Source organism: Tyto alba, unplaced genomic scaffold (genome assembly GCF_018691265.1).
Source record: "Tyto alba isolate M040663 unplaced genomic scaffold, T.alba_DEE_v4.0 Super-Scaffold_38, whole genome shotgun sequence".
In the NCBI taxonomy this organism is placed as follows: domain Eukaryota; kingdom Metazoa; phylum Chordata; class Aves; order Strigiformes; family Tytonidae; genus Tyto; species Tyto alba.
The window spans coordinates 3,320,121-3,334,910 of NW_024881313.1; the positions used below are offsets into that span (position 1 = coordinate 3,320,121).

The window sequence follows — 14,790 nt, forward strand, 5'->3', positions numbered from 1 at the left end:
AGTCTACTTAATAGTCCTCTGCTGCTATATCTGGGCTACAGAAAATGAAAAACATTCAAAAAATGCTTTGGGGAAAAAACAAAACAAAACAAAACAACATCACTCCAATTCCTTGCATTTCAATTTATAAATGCTTTATAAGATATTTAAAACTAGATTTGAAGTCATACTGCTCTTGTTGTAGAGCATCTCATAATGTGGTGAGATGACTTCTTGAGATGTTTAAGAACTAATATATTTGGAAAAAAAAAATACAATCCTCTTGGTTCTTAAAAGATTAAATGTGACTGAAATAGCAAACTAACTGTCCGGTATACTTTCCAAAAACAGTCATGTTGTGAGGGTTCATTCTCAGTTCTGTATCTGTTCTCACTTAGATCTTTCAGGTTTTTTTCCCATGTTTCCACATCTGTCATGGTGAAACTTTGCCATCATTCTCCTCTACAAAAGTTCTGTTGAATTTTACATTATTTACGCAAGTTTACCTGTCTTAGAAGAAATAACTAGCTTTTTCTTTCATTTGACACCAGCTGAAGTGGGTTTTTTTCCATCACTTAACCAACTTCTCAGTGTTTTTTTGTTTGTTTCAGTTTTTTTCCCACTATTTTACTTATTAGACTAGCTAAATTTCCTGGTACAGTCTGTCTTTTATTTGTCGTATTAATGTGCACGACAGCAGTGAGACGAGGCTTTCTCTAACTCCAGAGGCTGACATAGTGTGGAGGTTTCTCTTAGTTTCTAGATTCATCATTACAGTGATGACTGGCCCTTCAAGCATTGGGAAAAACAAAAAAATAAAACAACCAACCAAAAAAACACTGGGGGGGGAGGGGATATTTTTTTTTGGCTAGTTCTTTTCCCAGCCTTCCTTTACTCGTATTCCAGTTTATATTGGAGACGTCCAGTTTTCTGGAAGGCGTTTCTCTTGTAAATGCTTACGAGATGACTCACGCTTCAGAAGACTTTCTTCTCTTTCTCAAGTGTAAGACTTAATTCAGTTTATCTCGAGGACTGTCTTTACGCTGACCGTATGAATAACCCTCTGGTTTTCCTGTACGCGCCTTCATGGAAGCTTTCAAGCCCCAGGGAGGGAGCAGCTCTGCCTTTGGGCGGGGGGAGCCCTCGTCTTAAGACTGTGCACCCCTTAAGCTCTGTTTTCTGTTGTGTGAGGAAGCTGCTTTGCTTCACTCTGCGTCTACTGCCCTGTCTGTAAATGAAGATAGTGGTACATTTTTTTTTTGTCCTGTGAAAACTTAGACAAATACAAGTACGGATTGTGAGGAGCATTATACGAGAGCTGAGTAAGAGTATTTCAGTGGAGTCAGAACCTTTACTAACATCTCATTAAAAGAACAGTTAAAGTATTTACACCTGTTGTTGTCCTGGTATATAAATGATCAGTTTGCAGTTGTTTAAAGGACATAAAAATATAATTTGTTTTTACAGTTCTAAAATAAGACAGACAAAAATGAAGTGGTGGAGGACGCAGTTGTCAGTCTTTCATGGTCCAAGCAGTTACTTCATTTTGCTATGCGTAGGGCAATAAAACTGTGGTATTTCATTCCTAGTTATGCAAGCCAGAAGCTTAAGATCTACAATCAAGTATTAGTATAAATACTGGTTTTAGAGAACTTTTAAGAGAAGCAAGTAATCTGTTTAAACTCTATGTTGGCCTTTAAAGTTTTTTTATGATGAACTGGGATGCTCAAAGGTAGCTGGTGACTGCTCATGTTTATCTGAGCTCTTATCAAGGCATGTTAGTGAAAGAAATGATGTTGAGTATAGCCAGCTTGAATAAACTTACTTTCTGTGTCATCTTACCTTCATACGATCTCCAGCAACCGTAGATATTAAATTGTGTGCATTTGAGTATCAGTGCTGAGCCTGCTGTTCTGCCTGACGTGCCTGAAGTGCAGTCTTCATCCGAGTGCAGGGAGCGCTGGCCCTTGCTTCTGAATCCTCTCAAAATATCTCTCTTCTGCAGGCTGTCACTGTTAACTCTGAGCTGTTTCAGTGCTGTGACACCTTACTAACAGGGAAAACATCTCCTGCGCCGCGCTTCTGTACGGCCCTGCCGCATGGTCAGCGGGTGCGCTTTGGGCTTGAATTATCTGTGTGTTGCCTTGGCTTGTGTGCTCCGTTGGGCAGGGGCTGTTGTCTAACTCTGTTCCAAGCATCAATCACAGGGTCTGTCCTGAGCAAATATAGTTCAACTGCAAGATTGTCTGTCCCCTGCTTGCGATTCCCTTGACTTCTAGCTACGGTTATTTTCCGTAATGTGCCTACTTGCTTAAAGCTTCTGTGCAGTTGTACGACACGGTAACTACTCCTGAGCTCTATCCTGGCGCTTGACCTGGACCTATTTCTGCAATAAAGGGGATTCCTTAGTAGTTGAAACACTTGCCGGTAGAACGGGCTTTGCCTCATTTTCCATGCCTTCCTAAGGTCTGGATAGAAATCCATCATGCAATTTGCTCTAAAGTCATCTATTATTGAAAATCACCAGTGTGCTTTTTACCTGGATGTTGTACGCCGTGAAGCTGTGGACCGGAGGGAGGCAGTGCAGGACTTCGGCCTACCAAACGTTCCTGACCGTGAGCCTCCCTGCTCGGCTCCCTGTGGGCCTGGATCTCCCCAGCAGTCGTGGATGCTGCAAGGGCGACCCGGCCACCTGCTCCTGTGTGGAGACAGGTAGAGGGAATGAATTTTGGTCTCAGCAGCGAGATTAGCTATTACCCGTGGTTGTACTGCCCTGCTTCTAGAGCCGCTCCTGTCACCACCAACTACAGTGGTGTAGGTATGCCCTACCTGGGCCAAAACTTAGGTGCCTTGCTGAATGGTTAAGCCTAAAGCCTAAGGCAGGAGCAACACGCAGATCTCTGCTGAGGAGGATTTGAAACTTTTTTCTTGATGTCTGATGAGGTAGAGGCGAGTACGTGGGGAAGGGGGGAAGCTGCAAGAGGAGAAAGGTTGGAGGATTGCTAGAGCCACAGTTAGCCAGGAGAGATTTCACAGCTTTGTGGCCTGACTGCAAATCGTTCCGCAGCCCGAGACCTCCTGCATTTGGGGGCTGTCACAGCAGCACCTCCCAGCCTACTGATCCAGCTGGCGTCTCCTCAAACTGCTGTGGATTGCTTAATTGATACCCCTCAAATAAAAGTTTTATAGTTTATACTACTGTGTAGTGTAGTAGAGGTTGATTGAAATTGTATCTTCTGCCTTTTCAAGTAACTGGCCCTGATGCCTTAGCCAGCTTGTTACTGACATAGGACAGTCTTACTAAAGTAACTGTCTGTGGTGAGCATCTATATGGAAGCTTCTGGAATAAGAAATATTTAACATGTTGAGCTGAAGTTTCTGCAGTGGCTGTCTAGTGAGTGCCTTCACACGTCATTGTTAGCTGCCATTAGTGGTTTCTCCTCAGCCAAGTGACTTCGTCACGATTTTCAGATCCAGGCGTTTCTCACTGGCCTAAAGTGTCTGACTGCTTAACAGAACGATTGCATCCCTGTTCCAAAGCCCACTAACTTCTGGGTTGTTTTTGTAGCTGAGTGTTTAAAAATTCTAATTGATAATGCATTTAATTTTATTTAAAAAAACAGAACAAAACAAGAACAAAAAACCAGTGCAGAACTAAGCAGTATAAAATACTTTTGAAGGGGAGAGATGACATGATCTTGGAGAAATTTTTACAGTGTCTTTATTAAGTGAAGGCTTTTGTTTTTTCTTGACTTTCTAGGTTACACACCAGCTTTGGCCTGTGCTCCCAATAAGGATGTGGCTGATTGCCTGGCTCTCATTCTGGCCACGATGATGCCCGTTTCATCGAGCAGCATGTTACCTTCCCTTACATTCAATGCCATTAATCATTACACCAACACCTCAAAAACTGTCACCTTCGATTCCTTGCCGATCATGAGGAGTGACCATAGTTCCTACTGTACTTTCAACAACATTGGCAGGGAGGGTGGCTATCCATATACAGAAGAAGACGAACTCAATGACTCAGATTCTGAGACCTATTAGAAGCCACATTTTGCAGGTCTGAAGAGTGAACGACCCCTCACACTGGAAGGTCAGACTTGTGCTTTTGAAAAAAGCTATCAGTGTTTGAATGCAAAAAGAGGACAGACCTTTGGGAAGATGTTTTTTATTGTGGTTGCGTATAAAAAAAAATAAAATCTGTGAGACTCTAGGAGGATTTTTAAGAGCATATTTTGCAGAAGAAGCTTAAATTCTTAAATAAGTACTTGGAATCCGTGGCAAAACAAACAAGCAAACAAACAAAAAGAAAAAAAAAACAAACAAAGAATGTCAAAACTTTTATTTAACTGTGTTCTACCATTCTGTTTCTGGTGCCAGGAGTAATTTCTGCAGACTGGGCACCCTACTTGCTGTAAATGAACAACACTATTGTACAACACAAAGGATGCTAGATTTAAATATTATCAATAAAACTAAAACCATTTTGAAGGCAATAAATGAGTTTGGTACAGTAGGCATTGTTTGTGCTGCAAATTGCCAAAGGACCAAATAACTTAAGGATTTTTTTTAATTAAATACGTTTTTGTGAAAACTGGAATTGGTTATTTGAGCAGTTGTTTCAACCAAACCTTAATTACTTCTGGAAAAGAAGCTTAGATTTGGTTTTAAATGTTGATTTTTTTTTTTTTTTAAATCATCTGAAAGCCTTCCAACACTATTAAATGTTCCATGAAAGAAAGCAGATGTACTTTTAAGTTTTGTTTTCTTTTTCTTTTAGGTGAAATGAAAATGAACTTGTCATACTTTTATAATACTAAAATTAAACCAGCTAACAAGGTGAAGTCAGGGTGAAAAATGTACAGTGTAATAAACAAGGGAAGGGGTGGGAGATGTGGGAGGGAAACAGTAATTGTTGCACAGTTTTAGATTATTTTTTTTTTTAATTTTGGGGTTTTGGATTAAGATTTTTTTTTAATTTAAAAATACACTAGTAACTTGGAAACTATGAAACTGCATAAAAAATTGAAATGTCTTGATAACCCTGTTGTGACTGAGAGTTCTTTTCAATAATTTGTCCACTTCCTTACATCATAAATTTGTATGTAAGATTAAAATTGTATATCCCTATCACTTTTTTTTTTTTTTTTTTAATCCTGGATTTACAAGGCGGGGGAGGTGAATTTAAAAGTATATTTCCCTATTAGAGAAAAAAGTACAGTGTCTGGTGTGTGGGAAGAGCTGTGTATCTTTGTTGTGCTCCATTTAGAAAATAAACAGCAGAAACAGGTCCCTGTAATGTAGTTCAGACTTGCCCGAAAATTTTTTTTTTTTAATTTATAACAGACTACTGGTTTTTTTTTAATTGCCTGAAGAATGAAAAACTGACATAAGTAAGCCGAAGTTTCATCTGTTAAATATGAATATTTACTTTATTTGGCTCTGCTTTAACTATAACTGTTACTTTTCAAGTGAATTTGTTTATGTACATGCAAGGAATCCTTGCATGTCCTGGTTAAGTACGAATAAATTACTACAAACTGATTCCAATTTCCTTTTTATCCTTTTTGTATTGTGAAACTGGAAATCTTTATGATATTGTAAATTATCAGCTGATTTTCTGAACATAATGTGGAAACATGGGACAATATTTTGATCTATTTGATAATTTTGTGGGTTTTTTGAAGAATTAATGAGCATGTACATAGAAATAGTGACTGCTTGAATACTGTATTTACCTGCACTCTTTCAGTACTTCAAGATTCCTGTATATTTTACGGAGTATAATAAAACCCAAATGTGAGTTCTACTAATGAATAATGTATTTGTATCTCCTAAGCATTAATGACAAAGTCTCCTTTGTTGAACTGTTACAATTTATAATATCCATTTCACAAAGGCTTTGCCAGCATTTTAATTTAAAAGCGAAGGTGAGTTATTTAAATGTAAAGTAATTTTAAATGTTAGATTACTTCATTTTTCCCTTTAGGATTTCTTTGAAGTATGACTTTCTTAACCACTTGTGCCCATGTTCATTGTTTATATATGTGGTATGTTTGCGAACAGAATTGGATGACTCCAGGGAGTTGGTGATTTCTGTATTTTCTGCCCTCTGAATCTTACAAGTACGGGAGTGATGTCCGTGCCTCAGCTGAGCATGCAGGCAGCACTCAGAAGATCCATATTGGCCTGTCTTGAGATTCACTGCATCTAAATACAAAGGCTGAAGCAGCACGGACCCGTTTTTCTTCATGCACTTGTGGAAAATCTGATTCGGAATGCCAGGTAGCGTGCCTGTTATTTAAAAGATAACAGTTGAATATTTCTGTTGGTGAAACTGTCTGATTTTTTGTTGCTTCAAAGAAACTGTGAGATTATATTAATAGGCAGATTTTTGTTCTCTGTGCTAACTTCTATTTCACTTCAAGATGGCCTGTTACCTCGGTGTTACGGTGTCAGTAGCCATAGGGCAGGTTATAGGCAGGGACACTCCTGTCTTATCTGAAAAATTAGCAGGACAGCAGAGACTGAGCTATTCATGACCACGGTGTGCCTGGATGATGGAGGAGAAAAAGCTCAGAAGGTGCTGGTTTAAAAGTTAAAGATTTGGATATGGAATACAGGCAAATACAGCCAACAGTGCTGTTGAACACCTTTGTTTCCTTATGTCGATCAGAAATTGTGCACCTCTTCTATTTCATTACTAATCACCTCTTGAGGAAAAAAACTTTGTGGCTGCATTAAATTGCATTACTTTGAAGTTTTGTGAACTTTTTTAGCACTAAAGATCTTTTATTACAAATTGTTAATTCCATTAGGAATTCAGTTACAAGATTTGTGTATCTCATGATTAGAATTTATTCAGTGAGCCTGTAGATCGCAATTTGCATGTATTTGTTTGTTCCTATTAAAAAACAAACAAACAAACAAACAAAAAAACAACCCTCCATTACTACCTGGCAGTAGGACAGTAATTGTGCCTTATAAGTGATAATTGGAACTATTATTGAGAACGTGGCCTTATTCCAAAAATGGAACGTGGTTTGTTTAAAGAACATGCTACTGTGGTCAGAGACCACTTTCTTAATTGAGAGGTCGAGGAACAGAAGGCTCCTTGTTTCTGTAAAACAAATAATGCTGTCTGTGGCTGGAAGCGGGGGGAGGGTGGGGTGGGTACAGGATTGAAAAAAAAAAAAAAAAAAAAAGTGTTCATACCTCAGTGGAGGCCTGTTCATTTCCAGAAAATGGCACTGGAACCTCCGTCGTTCTAAAAGTAATCCTCCTCTTTTTGTACAGATGAACGGGGCACAGTTATTGTTACAAGCTTCATCCAAACAATTGCTTGGATTTTCACCAAGAGCAGTGAGCCTTGGTTGGATCACTGAAGCAGTAGGTTAGAACAAAAGAAACCTTTTTATCCCGAGGAGGAAAAAAAAAAATAAAAAAAAAAAGGAAAGAAAAGAAAATTGAATGGACTTCAGGAATGAGGACAACCAGCTCTGCTCAGCTTTCTCTGCACTCTGACTTCTGGGGGTGTTTTGTGGGTTTTCCACTTCTCAGGATAAATGTCAAGTGAGTTAGTATTAACCTGCTAGGCTGAGCTGTTACTTTTAGAGTGTAGCATGGCAGCATAAATGCTGTATGCTGTTACAATGAAGAATCAGTCTGTCTTCCCCACCCTCACCCTGAGAGCGACCCTACTGTAATCAAAAAGATTTTTTTCTTGTAATTTCTTACAAAATCTTGACACCTCTGTGTCTCCTGCTTTGTATTTCCTCCTATTCTCTTTACTGCTTCCCCACACTTGGCTATCTCCAAAATAATGACGTAAATATATTTGGAGCAATCAGAGCTAGAAATATGCACTTTTTAAACCTGGATCTTGGTTGTGGGTTTTTTTCTGGTTGTATATTTTCTGTTTAAGATTCTGTCTGTTCACCAGGCTAAAGAATTTGGTTAAAAAAGGTTAATATTTAAAAATTAATTACTTCAAAGCTTTGCTCCTTTTAGCATCTACACAAAGGGCACTAAAGATCCCAAAGCTGTTGCCTAAGTTGTATGGCAGATGACTAAAAAGGCGTACGAGATAATGTATACAGATTCTTCAACCTAATAATTCTGGTTTTGAGAGGAATTAGCTTTCCTGTCTTCCCCAGAGATGATGTCCATTTAAAAGAAACAACTACTGTAGTAATCCAGAATAATGTGCTCTATTTATTAATTTTAGTTAAAAAAAAAAAAAAAAGAGAGAGAAATTTCATTAAATCCATTTGGAGAGAACACAAGTGTTCTGGTAGCTCAACTTCTTTACTGAAAAAAAAAAAAAAAAAAAAAACCAAACAACTAAAAAATGTTTGTGGTGACCTTTCTGTTAATCATGCACTAACTGGGCGAGAGGATAAGCCTGCAGAAAGATTGTAAACGACAGTGAGTACTGCACAAAAGACTGCTGTCTGGCACATACTTGTGAGAAGTTTTTTCACGTGCCAACCGTGGAACGGTTTTCAACGGTGCTGGCTGCGTCTGGGGAGCCTACGCGTAATTCCGCGTTTGATCGGTGAGGTTCACATCTTCCAAATTGAAATCTAAATAAAAAGGGTAAGCACCTGTGGAAACAGCAGTCCTGGAGGACGTGCTCTTCGCCTTGGTGTGCCGCAGGGTGGGTGAGGGAGCTCTGTGGGCGAGCAGCAGGAGGTGGCAGGACCTGCCCTCCCCATCTCCCACCCCTTCGCCCGCTCCGTGGCTCTGCTGACGGTGCACACCCGCTTCCCCAAAGAGATGCTGCCCTGCTTTTGGTTAAAAAGCATTGGTTCCTGGTAACAACGTCAGTCCTGATCAGAATCAGACTAATAACCTTGGAGAGCAGGGCCTCTTACCATCTCTGAATAAGCAGTTTAAACACCACTTTCATAGGTTTGGATTCAAACTCAGCGAAATCCGTTTTAATAGTAGGAAGAAGTAAGCGTTTAAATTCTTGAAGTTGCTCCAGCAAATTCAGTATAAATCCTTAAATCCAAGATTGACTGGTAATTACTGCCTCCTGTAGTAATCTCTCAATGATTTGTGATGACTTCCTTATAATCCTTTAATATGCTGCAGAAGTCGATGGGACAGTTGGAAAAGAATTCTTTCAGATTAGGATTAAAAATATATATGTATATTTTTTTTATATCTGTAGCTGTGACTCTAAATTGGACAAGACAAGAATTAATAAAACGTGCATCTCCTTTATAGACTGAAACCTGAGATGCTAAATGTGAAGAGACTAAATACAGGCCTCTCTGTTAGCTGATAGCATTGGCTTTTTTCTTTTTCTCACTAGAATAGCCATGTTTTAAAGAATGTTAAGTGCAAAGGAACCACTGTGCATTCATTTGAAATGGCAAAACCACTGGTTATTATTAAGAAAATATCCTATTATTACAATGATCTATAAACTCTATCACAAAAATCCCTTCATTTTGCTGCTTAACAGGAGAAGCAGAGGCCTGGCTGCACATTGTGAAGGTCACCCATGCCCCCAGTCGAGATCGGTGTATCCTCTCACACCTACTGAGAGAAAAACTCCCTGAAATGGCAGCCTTGGAAAGAGCGTTCCTGTCCATTGTTCAGTCCTGTAGAGCCCAGGAAAACTGCAAGAGTTTTGGTTTCCTTTCCCTGGGGGAAAACTAGTTACAGACGTGACTAAAATTTTCAAACCGTGAGCTTTTTCCTGTCTCTCCAACTCATCTTGCAACTGAACGTCCCTGACAGAGGAAGATGAGCATCCTTGCTTGTGGGACTTGAAGATTTCTTGCAACTCTTTCCAACCCGGTATCCCAGTCTCTTTAGCACTGTTATTTGTCTTCAAATAAAGCAGTATGTAGATTATCCATGCTTCCCTGGTGCTGTGTGTTATTTTACAGTAGGATAAACTGAGCTCCCTCCATTGCATGCTATTTTTTAGCAATTTTCAAGCCAAGACTGGGAAAGGAATCTTGCATTATTCCACCACAGTAACTGTAAACGTAGTTGAATAATATGGAACGTAAAGAGCCTTTCAAGCTGTCTTAATACTGTTAGTGTCACTAACTATTTAGAGGAGAAAAACACCTTATGTTCTCTTTTTTTCATTAAAATTGCAATAGAAGCTAGTCAGATTCACAACAGAACAAAACAAAGCCCACTTCCAAGTCTTACCAAATGACAAACATTTTCTTCTCATTGTACCTGGGAGTTTGACTAAGTTCAGAAAGCTTGACACTGAGGCCTCAGATATTGTTTTATGTTAAAAGAACAGATTAGATACCTTAAATAGTTTTAAAGCAAAATCTAAGTATTCGTGCCCTATCCTGTCGTATATTTCCTTGAAGAACTTTGTTATTCAAGCTGCCTACATAGTTTTCTTTAAAATCTTTCTTAGAGTCTGCTAACATCTTAGTGAATTTGACCTTCCTAATATCTGCCAGCAAGAGTCTGTTTGATCTGCTACCTCTACCTCTGTACCACTAACTACCGTCCGAGCTGTGGCCTACGCCTGCTCTCTCAGGGGAGGGAGGAAGGAGAGTGCAGTGAATCTCAGAAGTATTTTTCATTGCTGTTGACCATTAAAAACTTGATCGAGAGGTAATTCCAGCCTGTGAATATTTGGGGTGTTCAGGAATGGTATTTGGCACCACTTTTGGTTTTCTTTTTGCTTTTTTCACCTATATAGTGAAGGAGGAAGGGGTGGTTCTTTCTAGCTGCTGAATCTGTGCACCACAGCGGTGGTTAGGCTTTGTCCGGCTCCTCTTTCTCTAACAGTTCTGAAAATGCAGTTTTCTTCAGATGGTTCTTCTATTCCCTTCGGATGGTACGCCCGAAGCAGACAAAGACAGCAGTCAGGTTTTTGCGTTGGTCCTCTTGGGTTTTCTGTGATGCTGGGCTGTTTTGTTAAATACCTGATGCTGTAAGACAGGCCATGGCCTGGGCAAGACCTGTGCTGTGCCTCATGACGATGGCTTCCTTCCTTCTGTGGTGACTGCAGGAGGCCTTGGGGCTCACTTGCTTCGCTCCGGTTCATTTCACTCGTAGAGATCTGCCTGAAGGAGCTTACACCCACTTGTGCCTTGTGAGAATCTCTGGTCTTGTCCTGGGTTGAGTGAGTGGTGGAGTTTTTTGGTGGCAGGGGAGGGGGCTATCGGGGCGGCCCCCTGTGAGAAGCTTCTCGAAGCTCCCCCAGCTCCAAGTCAGCTCCACTTCTGTTTGGGAAATTGAGCCCATCAGCTGCGCCTCTGCTGATAACGTATTTAAGAAGGGACGTGGTGACGGAGCAGTGGGACTGGTGAGGAGGAGTTGCTGCAGCTGCATGAACACCAAGGTCAGTGGAGGAACGGAGGAAGAAAGGAGGGGGGAGGTGTGCCGGAGCAGAGACCCCCCTGTATCCTGTGGGGAGACGGCAGGGCGGCCCCCCCTGACACCCATGGAGATCTACGGTGGAGCAGACATTGATTTATGGCCTGTGGCTTCTGCCTGGTTGATTAAGGTGACTGTGCCTGAAGAAGGCCGGGGTCTTATGGGAAAAGGTAGCCCCGCTGCTGTAATTCAGCGCTGGGAGGATTGCAGCATGCGGGGGAGTCCCACGCCAGGAGCAGCTCGGGAAGGGCTGCAGCCGTGGGAGGAGAATCCAGTCGGAGGAAGTTTGTGGAGGACTGTCTCCTGTGAGATGGGGACCACGATGGAGCAGGAGGAACAAGTTCCGGACACTTCCCCTCACCGAAGATAAGGGAAGTGGCAGCACTGACTGCACCCCCCATTCCCTGCCCCTGCGCTGCTGGGGGAGGAGGTAGAGATATCGGGAGCAGAGCTGAGCCCGGGAAGAAGGGAGGGGTGGGGGGAAGGTGTTCTCAAGATGTGGCAATGCTTCTCACTGTCCTACTCTGGTAAGTGTTGTTAGTGTCTGTAATAAATGTATGGTTTTTTTTCTTCCCCTAACGAGTCTGCCTTTTGCTCGTGATCATAAAGGGGGATTTTTCCCCCATCCCAGTCCTATCTCGAACCCCAAGCCTGGCTCTCTGTCCCTTCTCATTGCCTGGAGGGGAAGGGAGAGAGAGCTGCTGCAGTGGTGGTTGGCTGCCGACCAGGCTCAAACCACGACAGCTCTGAACAGATTGTCCCAGTCTGGCTGCTCAGCCTGTTCGCGTGCCTCTCAACTCAGCTCCGAGGTCCTGTTTGCCAAGCGTTCCTTTGATTTGCTTTCTGGTGGTTTCACTGACTGGACTCGGGAGTACCCCCACATCCACCTGGAAAACTCCCTGGTCACGAGTCCCACAGCAGCAGATCCCTTATGGAGAAACCCCTGAGACACCTCTCACGTGCTGTTACCCCTCCCTGGACAGAGAGTTCCCGTGGTTGTCTTCACCTTCCCAGGGGCAGTGTCAAGGCCCGCTGAAGGCGTCATCCCCTCAGACATGACCTTTCCTTCGGTGTCCGTACAAACTTCCAAATCCTCATTTCGCTTAGCTCAACAGATGGAGTGACTTAAAGCTGTCCTAGACTTCAGCTGTGCTTCCCGACTGTCAAAAAAAAGTCCTTGTGCTCTGGTTTGGTTTCGTTGCCCTCGCGGCTGGAAACGGGTCAGGAAGCTTTCCTAAAAGCGGCTACATCCGTTGAACAGGGGTTAGGTAACGGGCTGCGTTACAGCACGTTGCGAGTCCGCCGGTGCGACCGTCAGCCTTGCTGAAGGCTGCTCACACCTCCTCAGGGCGTGGTATGTAGCTCCCGGGCTGTTTGGGGAGAGTGCAGGCTTCCCACCACTGCCCATGGGTGCTGGTGAGAACAGACACGGCTCTGTCGTCACTCAAAAATCACGACGGAGCGGGGGCGGGGGGGGGGGTGGTGTAATTCTCCACCGTGTCTGGTACTGTCTGTTCCACTTTTTCCAGTGTCTCTTTGCTGAAGGCTGCTTTTTTGGGTGAAGGGAACAAGGTATGACAACACGCTCTAGCACACCTGCTTGCTCTTCTCGGGGGGGTGGACACAGAGCAACCTGCCCCATGCAAACAGCAGGGCCAGGAGGTCTTGTTTTCTAATAGTTTTGATACACCCAAAGCGAGAATAGCACTGGGAAGCACACTTTGCAAGGATCTCACAGCTAAATGCCTTTTTTTTTTTCCCCTTAAGTAGAGCAAATATATGTCATGTTATTTAATTGTCTAGCCTAATTTACTGTGATGATAATGGTCTGCTTCAGAACTAAATCTGAATCAGTATTAGTGCAAGAGGATGCGTGGGTTTCAGCCTACAAAGCAGAGTGGGGAGGCTTTTACTGAGAGCTGAAATTCTCCAGCCCTTCATTGGTCCTTTCTTTTAGACTTGGTCGTATGGTACTAGAATCAGAAGCACAAATGAGCATCACAAATGTTTTTCTGTTCTACCCTGTATGTTCTGGAATTTGTGCAGCATTCAGCAAGAACACCGCTATGGGTGCTAAAGAATTCATGATTTGTAATAACCCTGCAGTGGGATGGCCCACTTTTACATCAGCAAGCTTATGTGTAATGAGACACAAACATTCCCCTCTGTGTATTTCTGTCCAATACGTGCTGCAGGATGAACAAACCTGTTGGGTTGCTGTATCAAAGTGGAGCGTGACTAGGCCCTGGCTCACAGTGATTTAGCTTGGAGAAGGAATCTTTGATAGAGCCCAAGATCACCAATATTTATATACTTATTTTGTGTAAGTATTTAAGTAAACCTTGAGGTAGAAAGTCAACAATTTCTCGGTCATTTTTCTTTGAAACCAGAAAGTGAGTTCATTCAACGCAGGAGCTTACTGAGCACCTTGCAGTACGCGTACTTGTAGCTGCCACAGTGGTTTGAACACAACTTGGAACCGACTCCTATCACCAAACAGAGACTCACAGCTCTCCTGGTAGTGAGCCTGACTAACAGACTGAGCAACTGGAACTCGCCACGGGAAGGGCTGTGCTTACTCTGTTCCTCAACAGCTGTTACGCAGATGAAGTCGTAACGGTCAGACTGCACAAAATTATAAGGCTTGAGAATAATTTAATCTTCTCTGAATTTAACCCCAAATTAGCAGCCTTTAAATAGTCTCTTCCCAACTTCACTGCAGTAGAACAGTTTGTCACCACAGTACAGTAGTTACAGCACTGGAGCTAGTTACTGCTCTGGAAGGAGTGGCGGGTTTTGGTCATGGAGCAGCAGGACCCTGCCATCTGGCACAAGAAGTATCTATGTAAAAACCTCGCTGTCCCACAATTCATTATGTGCTTTTCATAGCTCTTGTTAAATGTATTTATGAACGATGTGTAAGATGTCTTAAAGTCAAAACAGTCTCAAAATGACCTCTCTTTTAAACAGGGCAAGTTAAGGTACTTAGTACATAACATACGCCATTGTATATAACGTTGCCGGCGATTTCTTTAATCACAATTCCTTGCACAGTAGGCTGGAAATTGTGTCTTAATGTAGTCTAGTTTTTCACAATCATTGGCTATCCTCTTCCCCAGTCTAGCTGTTCTGTAGATGTTCACAACTGTAACGTTCAGTTACTGTTAAAAGTACCTGAGAAAACTCACTGAGTTTTCTAACAAGATTACAGACACCTGAGTGGCCAGTAAATGGTAATGATTTCAGCTGGGATTTTTCATTCTAATAAAAAAAATAAATCATGGCACCCTAACCAGAAATCAGAACCTCACCATATACAAGCTATATGTATGTATACATATATATTTCCACGCATGGTATATGTGTCTTCATTCCCTTTCCTATTCTTCCTCCTTTTGCGATGTTTTTCTGTTCCATTTGTTTCCATACTCCCAG

General features: G+C 42.0%; 1 protein-coding gene across 6 annotated transcripts in view; it reads left to right on the forward strand.

Moving 5' to 3' along the window:
• Positions 1 to 9,854, forward strand: part of ANKRD28 (ankyrin repeat domain 28) — a 129,050-nt gene extending 119,196 nt beyond the window's left edge. For 3 of the 6 annotated variants that reach the window (XM_042801697.1, XM_042801699.1, XM_042801696.1), the window contains exon 28: positions 3,740 to 5,799. In XM_042801697.1, the coding sequence (XP_042657631.1) occupies positions 3,740 to 4,026 (287 nt within the window). In that variant the 3' untranslated portion in view covers positions 4,027 to 5,799. Of the gene's footprint in view, positions 1 to 3,739; positions 5,800 to 6,048; positions 6,268 to 7,278 lie in introns of those variants that run through there. The other 3 variants (XR_006166191.1, XR_006166192.1, XM_042801698.1) reach the window with 3 other exon arrangements.
• The last annotated feature ends 4,936 nt before the right edge of the window (positions 9,855 to 14,790 follow it).